At 37.5% G+C, this 13,420-nt stretch overlaps 1 protein-coding gene across 1 annotated transcript in view; it reads left to right on the top strand.

Annotated features, from left to right (window-relative positions):
• FAT4 (FAT atypical cadherin 4) overlaps nt 1–10,479 on the top strand; it is a 172,352-nt gene extending 161,873 nt beyond the window's left edge. The window contains 3 exon segments of the mRNA XM_032632562.1: nt 352–569; nt 4,598–4,859; nt 7,461–10,479. Coding sequence (XP_032488453.1) covers nt 352–569; nt 4,598–4,859; nt 7,461–9,322 — 2,342 coding nt within the window. The 3' untranslated portion in view covers nt 9,323–10,479.
• Nucleotides 10,480–13,420: the final 2,941 nt, after the last annotated feature.

Raw genomic sequence — 13,420 nt, 5'->3', positions numbered from 1 at the left:
AAACCTATAATCAAATTCTTCAACTGTATATTTTTAACATGTGGCTATCTCTCGAGGTATTCATAATGTATGTAGCATGTATCAAATATTTTAATGAATATTTTCCAAATGAATAATTATCATAAAATGTTTTATATTTCATGGTTCTGAAATGGATTTAAGCATCTGAAATCAACTTACACAATAATTCACAAGTGGGAATTATTTTTTCAGAGGAGGATTAAGGGACACTAATTCCAAAAACTTAATATTTTCATTGTTCTTTTTTTATAATATTTTTGTCACCAAAGAAAGTCTTTAAGAAATGCCTTTTGGATGCATTCATGTTTCCCTTTCTTCATTGGCTTTCAGCTATTACTCCTGACACGGCCTTATCATTAGAAGGCAAAGGGCGCTTGGACTACCACATGAGTCAGAATGAGAAGCGGGAGTATTTGTTGAGACAGAGCATCCGAGGTGCCATGTTGGAACCTTTTGGTGTGAACAGTCTGGAAGTAAAATTCAGGACAAGAAGCGAGAATGGCATTTTAATCCATATCCAAGAAAGCAGCAATTACACTACTGTGAAGGTAAGATAAAAGCTAATGGTGACTTCATTTGATTAGACCGCCTGCTGTGTCATGGTTTAAATCACTTCTCCCATAACTTCTATCCTTTTCTTCACAACCCATTAGAGTTCCGACTGAGGCTGGGCACTATTCCAATATCATCTATCTTAACTATTCCTCAGGCATTGGTCAGAGTAACAAAGAACTGAATGGTTTGGTTTCTAAACACTTTTGTTTAGAGTAGAGAGCACTGCTGTGTAGGCCAGCAAAGAAAGAATTTGTTGCAATCTATTTTGCCAGATAAAAATTTATAGTTTTTACCCTACTTTTAAACAAAGTGAAACAAAAAGATAGTATGTCTTTGAAATGGAAAAATATGTTTTTCCAAGAATTATTCCAAACACTGTTATGTATATATTAATTGGAATGATTAGAATAAAAAATTTTTTGAAATTTTCTGGCTTTATTCTGGAACATATATTCAATTCACTATTCAGGTAAATCCTGTGAAATTAAATACCTTTGGAATTTATGGTAAGTAAAATTTCAGTTAACTCCTCCAAATAATTTCTAAATAAATATTTCTGAAACATTATATTTCATGATTGATTTATCATTAGGCTTTTACACATTTTTTTTTTTCTCAGCTATAAATGAGATGCTAAACTGGTGAATAATTTCATTACATATGCATTTCCTGTCAGCTCTTAGCTTTCTTAATTTCTAAAATGATTATTCTGCTTTCCTTCCCACAAATAAGACTCCATCTTTCAGACCATCATTTTTTTTAGTTTAGTTATATCAACTGCTTTTTTATTAATATCATTCAGTCTATTATAAATCTGCTGGTAATTTTTATATGAATTTTAGTTAATTCTTAAGAAAACAAATCCAGATTTCCTGAATTATTTTCACTTATAACTCAATATTTTGAAAATTACTGAAAGCTTAGTTCATAAAGAAAAGAGCAATATGCATAGAAAATTACTAGGTTTAATTCACATAAAATGCTAAAAATAAAAACAGACATTCACCTTTAAACTTCAGCTTATTTATTCTCAAAATTTCTCTCTGTCCAAGCCAACTCGATTGTTATGTGACCTGTACATAGCTTTAAATAGTATAAAAAACAATCTTTTTAAAATTCTCATAATCCCCCTAGTCCAGCCATTCTCAGCTGGGGGTGATTTTACCACCCCTCCACAGGGGATATTTGGCAAAGCCTGGGAACATTTTTATTGTCTTGGTTGTTGGGAGTGAGGAGGGTACTGCTGCCAACATCTAGTGGGTAGAAGTCAAATATGCTGCTAAACACCCTTTAGTGCTCACCACAACACCCCACAAGAAAGAACCATCCAGTCTGAAATGTCAATGCTGAGGTTGAGAAACTCTGCCCTAATCCAGTTGAAGAATATCTTCAGGTTATAATTTTACCTCCATCGTTGAAACAAAGAGCCCAGATCCAGAATTAATAGAGTAACTGCTGCAAAACGAAACACCTAAGTCACTGTATAACGTTATTATTCGGTGTTTATGGTTTTCATTGAAAAGTGTATTAGAAGTAAAGAAAGTAAGGAAAGAAGTAGACCACCATATTCTCCCAGAAACATTTTTTATATTCATTGAGAGGCTTTGACATTGAGGTCTGTGCGTTATCTGTTAGGCTGCTTCCAAGTCCTCGTGCCATTTAAATGACATATGAAATATTTCTGTATGCTATCTCTTTAAGCCAAGAGATACAAAAACAATGTGCTTGAAGAAGTTGGAGACAGAATATTTTTCTTCCTCAAGGAAGAAGCTGAATGTTGACATCCGTTTTTGTCACCATAAAATCTTGCATTTCCAGCAGGACAGCAGCATGCAGCTTCTCCAGATTTCGTTGCATTGGTAGCAAGCACTTAGAGATTTCTTTTTTCCCTGAAGGGAAAATGAGTAAAAATAATGACTAATGCAGACCAAAATGCACATTTCTTTTGTATGAAAATTTTGAAAGGCGGTTTTTCAGAGATTCAGGGGTTTGGCAGGTGGAGTAAATAGATTAAAAAGAAACAGTGATTAAGAAGAACTGAATAGACAGGAAGAGAGTGACTTTTGTAAGTAAGCAAGTTACTTGGATGACAGGAATCCGATCTGCTTATCCAGGCGAGGAAGCAAGTTAGAATGGACTGTTACTTATCAGTTGGCTTATCAGTGACCAAGGCCCCTGGTTTTCCTCTGTCTTTCTTTTGGCTCAGTTTCTGACAGTTGCTTTTTCTCTCTCTCTCTCTTTTTTCCCTTCTTTTATTTCTTTTTCTTTTTTTTTTAAATTCAGATAGAAAAAGAAACTAAGGAGAGAAAATTTCAGAGAGGAAAACAAAAGAAAAGCATTCTTATGTATAACGGCTTTTGAACTGTATTTAAAGTGTTTCACAAATCTCTCTTCTTTCACGGCACATTGGGTATCTCCATATTTGGAAATGTAATAATGCCAGATGATGGGTTTTGTTTCTACTCCAAATCAATTCTGGTTTTTGGTGTATTGTTTGCTTGCTTGTTTGTTTTTCTTTTGAAGTGAGGCCAGGTATGACGTACATACCTCGGATGATTCCGAGCTCTACAGAGTCAAAAATAAATAAATAAGCAAATCAATCTATGAATAAATAAAACCAAGCAAAAAATGAGCATGACATTTCATAAGTTAGGGTGGGTAGAAGAGTTAGGTAGAGTATTATTGGGGAGAAGGAGAACATGAAGAATGTTGTAATGGAAACATATATTCTTATTCATCCTACTCCATGGCATGTTCCAAGGACCCTGTCATCAGAAATTGGTCGAATGAAAGGATGACATGGTGTGATCACTTAGGAGAGAAACACAGAGTTTGCAGAAGGCTCTTCTCAAGGCTTCTTTCCCAAAAGGACTCTGGCTATAACCAAAGAGGAGTTACTTCACTGTCTGTTTCATGAGACATTGCCCATTTGATGAAATGTTATTGTCATTTAACCACAGTTTTCTTTTTTTTTTCCCCTGGGTTCAGTACTGGAATATATTACTATCTGGAGAAACTGCTTTAATAAAATATTACATTATGAATAACTTATGTAAATGTGTTAGGCATATTTTCCATAAAGTAAAAATGAACTCATTTTTAATTCTACCAGATGTGTTTGTTGCATGTAGAAAAAGCATTTGATCTGAGTGACAAAATAAACGGATCCATCCTTTCATTCCCGTCATTTGATACGCAGTGCCACTTTATCCCCCGGCCGAGGCACCGGCTCTGTCTGGCAGTAGTGATGGGATTATGCTCTTTTCATCCTGCCTTATAAATTATTTCATTTTCTAAGTGTCTACTTAGAAAACTGGAAACTTGGGAGCTGGAAACTGGAGTAAGAGCATCCTGTTACCCAATGTTCTACTGGGTGAAGTAAAAGAAACCAAATATCCCTTAGATAAATTTTAAAAGACAGCCAAAATAAAGACTTGTCCAGATGCCTCATTATTAAGAACTCACCCTTTATTCATCATAATGGTCATCTTAATAAATAATAAGCATGATTTTTTAAGATAAAATTCCAGTGTGTAATAGATGACAGGTAAAACAATTTCTTCATGTCTTCACTTTTCCAACTATGCTTCATTTATAGTTAATCACTGATTTCTCATTTTGGATATAGTTTTAAAATTTTTTGATAGCTATGGGCCATTTACGAAACAATTTTTTTAAACTTGCAATTGCCATTAAAATATAAGTACTCATAAAAAGGTGTGATTTACCTATTTTTAAATTAGCATTCACCCTATTATTTATCTCAGTTGCGTTCTGGAAAATAAATCTATACATCTTGAAAAATTAGTTATAAATATAAGAATATCTTGAAAACCGCTGAACCTATTATATGTGAAGGTACATGTTACCTAAAATTGTAAAGGCATACTCTAACACAACCAGACTCCTCAACTGTTCTCTCTGCTTTAAACTGATCAATGTTTTAAGGTTTCACAACACTTTTATTTTTATTCAAGCATACCATAGTTTAATTGTACACTACTTTTAATATATTTTACAGATTAAGAATGGCAAAGTACATTTTACGTCAGATGCAGGAATTGCTGGGAAAGTGGAGAGAAATATTCCTGAAGTCTACGTTGCTGATGGCCACTGGCATACTTTTCTAATTGGAAAAAATGGAACAGCCACAGTATTGTACATCGACAGAATTTATAACAGAGATATCATTCACCCTACTCAGGATTTTGGTGGCCTCGATGTGCTCACTATATCTCTTGGAGGAATTCCTCCCAATCAAGCTCATCGAGATACTCAAACAGGTAAATGCTTGTGTTGAGTAGCGGCACAAAAGAAAGGTAAAATTGTTCCTCTAAAAGCAGTTGGATATCTGTTAATGTCCATTATGAATATTCTAAGACTATCATAACTACCTTTAGAAAGTTGGTAATAAATTATTGGTCGTCACTTTCTTTAGGCATTTTCTACCAAGTTCATAACTCAGCCCAGGATGTTTTGATCCTTTCCTTGTGTACCAAATATTTATTTATACATTCATTCATTTACTCATCCGTTTGTTCATTCACACAACATACAGCCCTGTGGGTACTTGGCATGAACTACAATGGTGGACTCTTTCCATAGAATACATGGTCCTGTAAGGAAGACAAACATCAATCAAATCGTTACACAAGTAACTATATTATTTTAACCTATGATAAATGATGTGAGGAAGAATATAGAATTCTAAGAGATTGCCAAAAACGTGGAGAAGGGGAAACTTCTCTGGAAATTGGCATTTGTACTTAAATCTGAACTATGAAGATGAGGATGAGAAAGTATGAAAGTTAATTTATATTGATGGGAACTAAAGGGAAAGAAGCGGATTAAGTCAGGATCACAGAACCCAGAATATCGGGGACTGATGTCACAGATGAAAGATGAAGTTGGAGAATGAAAGTTCTCCTAGACTATGTGGCAATTTTTATCTCATTCTTGGAACAATGGGAAGTTACTGAAAAATTAATCACAGAAATATCAAAATAAGATATACAGTGACATTAAAGATTTTTCCGGCTACACCATGGAAAATACATTGGAGAAAGACAAGAGGGGACTTGCATAAATTAGCTGGGAAGATACTGCAGTGATCTATGCAAGGTATTGTGTGAGCTTGGACTGGTTTGGTGGCACAGGAGTTTAAAAGTAGTGGACAGGGAAGAATATTTTAGGAATGAAAATGAGCCAAAGTGTTGATGCTTTTGGTAAAATTCAGGAAGGTTTCTGACATTCCAACTAATGGGTAGTGCCACTAAGAGAGGAAACTGCAGAAGGGTGCAAAATATATATATATGTATACATCTATGGGGAACATCAAGATTTTGTTGTTTGGAGCACCTTTGAGAAAGACCTTTGGGTAGATGGGTTAGAAATCAGGAGTAGACCAGTTGGAAATACTTATTTAGGAGTTATGAGTGTCGAGCAGGTAACTGAAGTACTGGGCATGGATATGATAAGGAAATATGAGGGTGTAGAGTAAAAACAAAGCCCAGGGCCTTACCTTGAGTAATTCTAAGAGCCAATGGCCGTCTAGAGGAGAATGAGACAGAAAGGGGACTCAGCCATAGAAAGAAAACCAGGAGAGGAGGAACAAAAGCAGATGTCCCAGGAACTCATGGAAAAAGAGTGTTATCAGGAATGGAAATGACACTAGGGTGTAATGATGCACCAAAGAAGAGGAAAATTGAAAAGTGTGTTGCAGAGTAAATGAGTCGAAGCATAAAAGTTAAACCCTAGGTAATAATTAGTTCTTATGTATTTAGCTTGTTTTAGAATATGGATGCTAATTCATTTAGATGTTGTAAGAAAATAAGCCAATGTAAATTATGCCCTTTTGTTAGTGTCAAGATATATTCTTGGGCTTTGTGACTGGAGCATTAGCAATATTAGCACACAAATATTAGTGTAACAAAGTCTTTCTCAACTTTTTTTAAAATCATCTCCCTCTAAGGAGCTGTGTTAGATCTTCTTTTCCAACCCGTGCCATCACTACTGCATAAAATGTTAATTGAATGAGTATACTCCATTTTTTTTATTGAAGTGTAATTAACTTACAATGTTCTATTAGTTTCAGGTATACAGCAAAGTGATTCAGTTATACATATATATGTATGTATATATATATATATATATATATATATATATATATATATATACAGATATGCATATACAGATTCTTTTCCCTTATAGGTTATTTCAAAATATTGAGTCCCTGTGCTATACAGTAAGTCCTTGTTGGTTATCTATTTTACGCATAGTAGTGTTTATATGTTAATCCCAACCTCCTGATTTATCCACATCCCCGCCCCCCGTGTCCCTGCCACAAGTATACTCTATATCTGCCCTTTGGAGGCCCACAAGTCATGGTAATAGCTAAGATTTTTCTTTTACTCCTTAAGAAGCTATGTTCAACTCCTCCCTTGGGAGCAGTATCACCTCCACTGAGAGTGCAAGATCTAATACTTGAAGCTATTGGCCTATTTTGGTTCTTTTTAAGTAGTTTTAAAATAAAATTTATTTTTATGTATGTAATTCTTGGTACATAGACTCTAAAAATAAAACCAGCAGATAATTAAAGGAGGGATTAAACGAAGACGCAGCCTGTTAGCGCCCTTCATGAATGTTCAGAAAGAGCAGGATGCCAGCAATCTGCTCCACGTTCTGTTATGGAAATCTTACTCATCTTGCTAACTTCTGTTGTAATATGCACGGATTTATTGCCTTCGGACGGGATGATGGCGCTGGGACTGTGGTGTCTAAACTCTCGTGACGTGATTGTGAAACTTCTCTTCGGCAGATCTGTGCAGCCTGTTGAGCCTTTGGTTTTCCCTAAAACGCCTTACTGCTCCTTCTTGCCCCGGCAGGGTTTGATGGCTGCATCGCTTCTGTGCTGTACGGCGGAGAAAGTCTTCCTTTCAGCGGGAAGCACAGCTTGGCCTCCATTTCGAAGACGGATCCCTCAGTGAAGATGGGCTGTCGTGGCCCGAACATTTGTGCCAGTAACCCCTGCTGGGGAGATCTGCTGTGCATCAATCAGTGGCACGCGTACAAGTGCGTCCCCCCCGGGGACTGCGCCTCCCACCCGTGCCAGAACGGGGGCAGCTGTGAGCCAGGCCTGCACTCCGGCTTCACCTGTAGCTGCCCGGAGTCACACACAGGCAGGACCTGTGAGACGGTGGTGGCCTGTCTTGGTGTCTTCTGTCCTCCGGGGAGGGTGTGCAAGGCTGGAAGTCCTGGAGGGCACGTCTGTGTTGTGAGTCAGGGCCCCGAGGAGATCTCCCTGCCCCTGTGGGCCGTGCCTGCCATCGTGGGCAGCTGTGCCACCGTCCTGGCCCTCCTGGTCCTGAGCCTGATTCTGTGTAACCAGTGCCGGGGAAAGAAGGCCAAAAATCCCAAAGAGGAGAAGAAACCGAAGGAGAAGAAGAAAAAGGGAAGTGAGAACGTTGCTTTTGATGATCCAGACATCCCCCCTTACGGGGAGGACATGACCGTGAGGAAACAGCCTGAAGGGAACCCGAAGCCTGATATCATTGAAAGGGAGAACCCCTACCTCATCTACGATGAGACCGATCTTCCCCACAACTCAGAAACCATCCCCAGTGCCCCTTTGGCTTCACCGGAGCAAGAGATAGAGCATTACGACATCGACAACGCCAGCAGCATCGCCCCTTCAGACGCAGACATCATCCAACACTACAAGCAGTTCCGCAGCCACACCCCGAAATTCTCCATCCAGCGGCACAGTCCGCTAGGCTTTGCCAGGCAGTCCCCCATGCCCTTAGGAGCCAGCAGCTTGACTTACCAGCCTTCCTACAGTCAAGGTTTAAGATCCAGCTCCCTGAGCCACTCGGCTTGCCCAACTCCCAACCCTCTGTCTCGACACAGCCCAGCTCCTTTCTCCAAGTCCTCCAGTTTCTACAGGAACAGCCCGGCCAGGGAATTGCATCTTCCAATAAGGGATGGAAATACTTTGGAAATGCACGGTGACGTGTGCCAACCCGGCATTTTCAACTACGCCGCAAGGCTGGGAAGGAGAAGCAAGAGTCCTCAGGCCATGGCCTCTCATGGTTCTAGACCGGGGAGTCGCCTGAAGCAGCCAATTGGGCAGATTCCTCTGGAATCTTCTCCACCAGTAGGACTCTCCATTGAGGAGGTGGAGAGGCTAAACACCCCTCGCCCTAGAAACCCAAGTATCTGCAGTGCAGATCACGGGAGGTCTTCTTCAGAAGAGGACTGCAGAAGGCCACTGTCCAGAACGAGGAACCCAGCGGACGGCATCCCGGCTCCAGAATCTTCCTCTGATAGTGACTCTCATGAGTCTTTCACTTGCTCAGAAATGGAATATGACAGGGAAAAACCAATGGTATATACTTCCAGGATGCCCAAATTATCTCAAGTCAATGAATCTGATGCAGATGACGAAGACAATTACGGAGCCAGACTGAAGCCTAGAAGATACCACGGCCGCAGGGCTGAGGGGGGACCCGTGGGCACACAGGCAGCAGCGCCTGGGGTTGCTGACAACACACTGCCCTTGAAGCTTGGGCAGCAAGCAGGGAATTTCAACTGGGACAACCTTTTGAACTGGGGCCCTGGCTTTGGCCATTATGTAGATGTGTTTAAAGATTTGGCATCTCTCCCGGAAAAAGCAGCAGCAAACGAAGAAGGCAAAGGTGGGACCACTAAACCAGCCCCCAAAGATGGGGAAGCCGAACAGTATGTGTGACCTTTGTGTGCTGGCGTTATAAAAATATAAAAAACAAGAAACACTCAAACCATTGTAAGGTTGCCGAATAGGGTGGGTCACATTTGCAAAACAGGCCAGTATGAACTGGTGTTAGAGGAAAACTTAAAAATAATAACCACAATGCTGCTGAAACAGACTCAGAACAACTCTTTAATTTAAATATGTTTGATTGAATTTCTTTTCCTGCATGCATTGTATTTTGTAACTAGTCATGTGGCATGCAGCGTTTGGAAAGGTTTTTCTTATTTACCAATGTTTGATTTGTGACTTTTAAAATTAATACCGTTGCCATTGCCGAAATGAACTTGTGCTTTTACGGTGGGGTATGTGTATTGTTTCCATTGTATTATTATTGTCATGTTTTGCATTGCAAGATCCTTGAGGTTTAACCCATCTTTGTAAAGTGTAGAAAGAGCCCTCCTATCCTTGAATGAACGACTAAGTATTAACACTTTTCAGAATTATGGATTCCGTATTCGATGTTGCTCAGAAATGTCTGAATATTTGAATATGTTTGTCATGACAGTGGGTACTAAAATTAAGTCATTTTGTTCAGCACTTTAGAACTTTCTTACAAAGTTTTGCTAAAAATTCCGAATCTTTTTTGTAAACAGTTTTGGTCTTCTGACTTTCATCAGGCTTCCACTTGGAACAAAATGTTGTCCCCAGAACTCTGCCGCTCTCCTGCTGTGGAATGATGTCCTAACAACACCTCTCAGAGACACTTTTAAAAGTTATTTATTGAAAAATGTTCTATGCTTTTAAAATTTTAAAGAATCAACCTAAAGAAAGCCTATGATTGGACTTAGTTTTCAGCCATTTAACATTTACCCCAAGTACCCAGTTTTTATAATTTATATAAAGTCAAATTTCAACACTTCTTACTTTCTGTCATTTTGTAGACCCTTTTTTTAATACTGTGTAAAAACTTTTTTTTACACCGAATCTGTGTTTTTGATACTGATATTTTCCTATGCTGAATGGTTTTCTTACTTTCAGGGAAGGTAAGAAAATACCTTTTTTACATTTGTTACTTATGTAACGTTCATATTTTTCACAGTTTGATATTTGTAACATACTGTATGCTTTCTACTTTTAAATGCCAACGATAGAATTAAAATATTTATTTAAAATACTTTGCATTCATAGTGTACTATTAATTTTTCATTTTTCCCATACTCTTTCCATGCCCAATTGAGAAAAGTCTTTACTTGTCAATAGGGTATGACAAGTTGAATGATAAATGGGCAACATCATTTTCTTTAAAAAAACATGAGTATGGATAATTGCCAGAACAGATATTTTAAGGTCGCGTTAGTGCATTCCTACCTGTCAGAGTTCTTGGACTTCCCTAGAGCATAATGAGTCTAGACTACGTTGGACCTTAGGAGACTAACTTTGTTATGAGCCTGGTTTAAGCATTCTGGCAAAAAATGCTTGGAAGTTCCCCCTAGATATGTTCACTAAAGGCCAGCTTTGGACCAGGCTTACAATAATAGGAGTAGCAATGAATTAAAGCTAATTATGGGAAAATGTCTGGGTCTCATTTTCTCCAGGGATGCAGCCCCAAATTTTCTAAATCCAGTCATGGGTAGGAAGAATGACAGTGAAAGCTCTGGAACGCATACCTGTGTTTAATTTATTGATTGCTCTACTGCATAAATTCTAAACAAATTTTACGTACTATCTTAGCCAAGACAAACCCCTGTTTTCACATATTTACCCAAGAGTGAAACAATCCAGGAGAGGAGACTAGCCCGGAAGAAATCCAGTGGTGTATAAATAGTTATATCTGAAATAACAGGACTTCTGCAAATTATGTCACGACCTCAGCACTTTTTGTAATTAAATACCTGCCCCACACCTAATATTTGCTGAGAATATTATCCTCTACCACTGGTTGCCCCATAATGAATAGAGATTTTAACCGTATGTAAAAGTTCTCAGTACATAACATATGAAAAAGCTTTAGTAAATAAAATATTTTAAATTAATAACAACAGATTGAGTTCTGTGCCAGAATTATTGATAGAAAATAAAATGTGGGTATAATCTAAATTATAGTATTCATATAACACAATTTAGGGACTGAGTGTAAGATGCTAATCTAATTTGGGGGGGGTTTTTGGTCACCTGCAATAAGCCAACATATTTTAGTATTTCCCTATGAATTTTAGGATTATGAATCTATGCACCAAATATGGGAACATGTTGCTAGCTTTGCATAACTCAAAACAGGATACATTTTTCTTTCTGAGAAACTCTGAAGCATCTCAATGTCCTCAAGAATATAAACTCTATAATTGAGAACAGAGCTAAAAGTAAAATGATAAACATGATTATAGCTAAGAGTTAAGGAGCAGGAATGTGATGCCAGGATTCTGTATTCTAATTCTCTAGGAATTCTTTGTGAGTTAGAGAATTACTATTCCCTTGATTAATTAATCCCAGTTTCGGCATGAGATAGAATTTTTATTGGAAAATTTCTAGCCTTTGGTTCTTCTTTAAATCTTTTCCACTGAAGCAAGAACAATACTTATATAGCAAAACAAATCAAAAATGTATGCAATGAAATTTTCACTCAAAATGGAAATCAATCCTTACCGAAACAGTGACATGGCATAACGTTACTGTAGTGGAATGGGGATTGAAGACAAACTGACAAGGTAACAATCCCCACAAATTAATTGCTAGTGGTGACCTGCAGTTTCACACATAAAATCATGCCTTCAGAATTTTAATCCAGCCCTTGCAAGGGTATATTGGATTGCCTGGAATACAGTCACTCTTTGGGGCTCTTCCTGCATGTCTGTTGTGGAGGAAACATGACTTTCCTTTAGGTACACATAGAAAATATCTTAGTGGGCATGTTGCCAGGAAAAGCAGCTTGTGATCACTCAGACACAAGATCTGTGGGCTTGGATTGGCAACATGGCACAGGACTCCAATCACTCAGCTCTTAAGGAACCCATTGCTGTTGCTTTCAAGGCTCTTTCCAAAATCTTCAAGTTTGCTGATTTCATTGACCACTTGTTCAGATAATGTTAAAATCATTTGAGGAAAACAGAGCATCAGAAGGGAGTGGAGGACAACTTCTGCCTCACATGTTGCCCTTAAAATGTTTACCCACACAAAGGGTGATGAAAATGATAACTGACTTAAACTAGTAAAAGCTATGTTCTTTATATTTTATTTATAAGAAAAAAAATATATCACACTGTGGCTTTTATTACTTCCCGACAACACATCTAAAAAATCACTCTTTTCATGCAAATGCATTTTTATTCACTTGAATTCAACATTATGATAAAATTAATGTGTAAAAGGTGAAAATGATTTTTAAATTTTGAATCAGTAATTCAGCAATGCACTTTTCGTTTTCTCATTATTTTATGTAATAGATTCAATTTTAAAAGGACTAACATTCTAAGATGACTGAATTTACATTCCCCTTAGGAAAAATAAGCCTAGAAATGAAATGTATTTTGGGATACATTTTATTAGAGCTTTCAGTGTGAAATAAAATTAATTAATCTGTAATTAATCTAGTATATATTCCTTAAAGGTATTTTGAGTGAAATGTCACATTATTAGTAATTTATATGGTTACCACTACTGAGCCAGCCAACAGTTTTAATTGTTTATCAGTCCAAGAGTTATAGATCAGTATTATACATGATTCAGTACTTCCATTTATTGTTAGAGGCAAAAGGCACTAGGTTCTAATAAATTTTGGTGCATACAATTTTCATGCATACAGATAAATATCAGTGATTCAATTCTAACATAACCTATGCATCTATGATAATCATTGCAAGCAAATATATTCTAGACCAAAGTCCATGAAGTACAACATTCTCCATCAACAAAGAAATAAACTGAGGTATAAAGAAGTTCAATGTCCTGGGTAAATCGATTTAATCACAGACAATATCAAGTGTTCTTTACATGTCAGGCACTCTTCTAGATCATGGGATAAAACAGCGAAGAAAATAGACAAAGACCTTCCTCAAAGGAACTTACATTTTGGTAGAGGAGCTAGACAAGCCATCAATAAGTAACAAATACAGTAATAAC

The sequence above is a fragment of the Phocoena sinus genome, chromosome 5, assembly GCF_008692025.1.
Source record: "Phocoena sinus isolate mPhoSin1 chromosome 5, mPhoSin1.pri, whole genome shotgun sequence".
Classification (NCBI taxonomy): domain Eukaryota; kingdom Metazoa; phylum Chordata; class Mammalia; order Artiodactyla; family Phocoenidae; genus Phocoena; species Phocoena sinus.
This window is presented reverse-complemented; position numbering and strand designations above follow the sequence as displayed.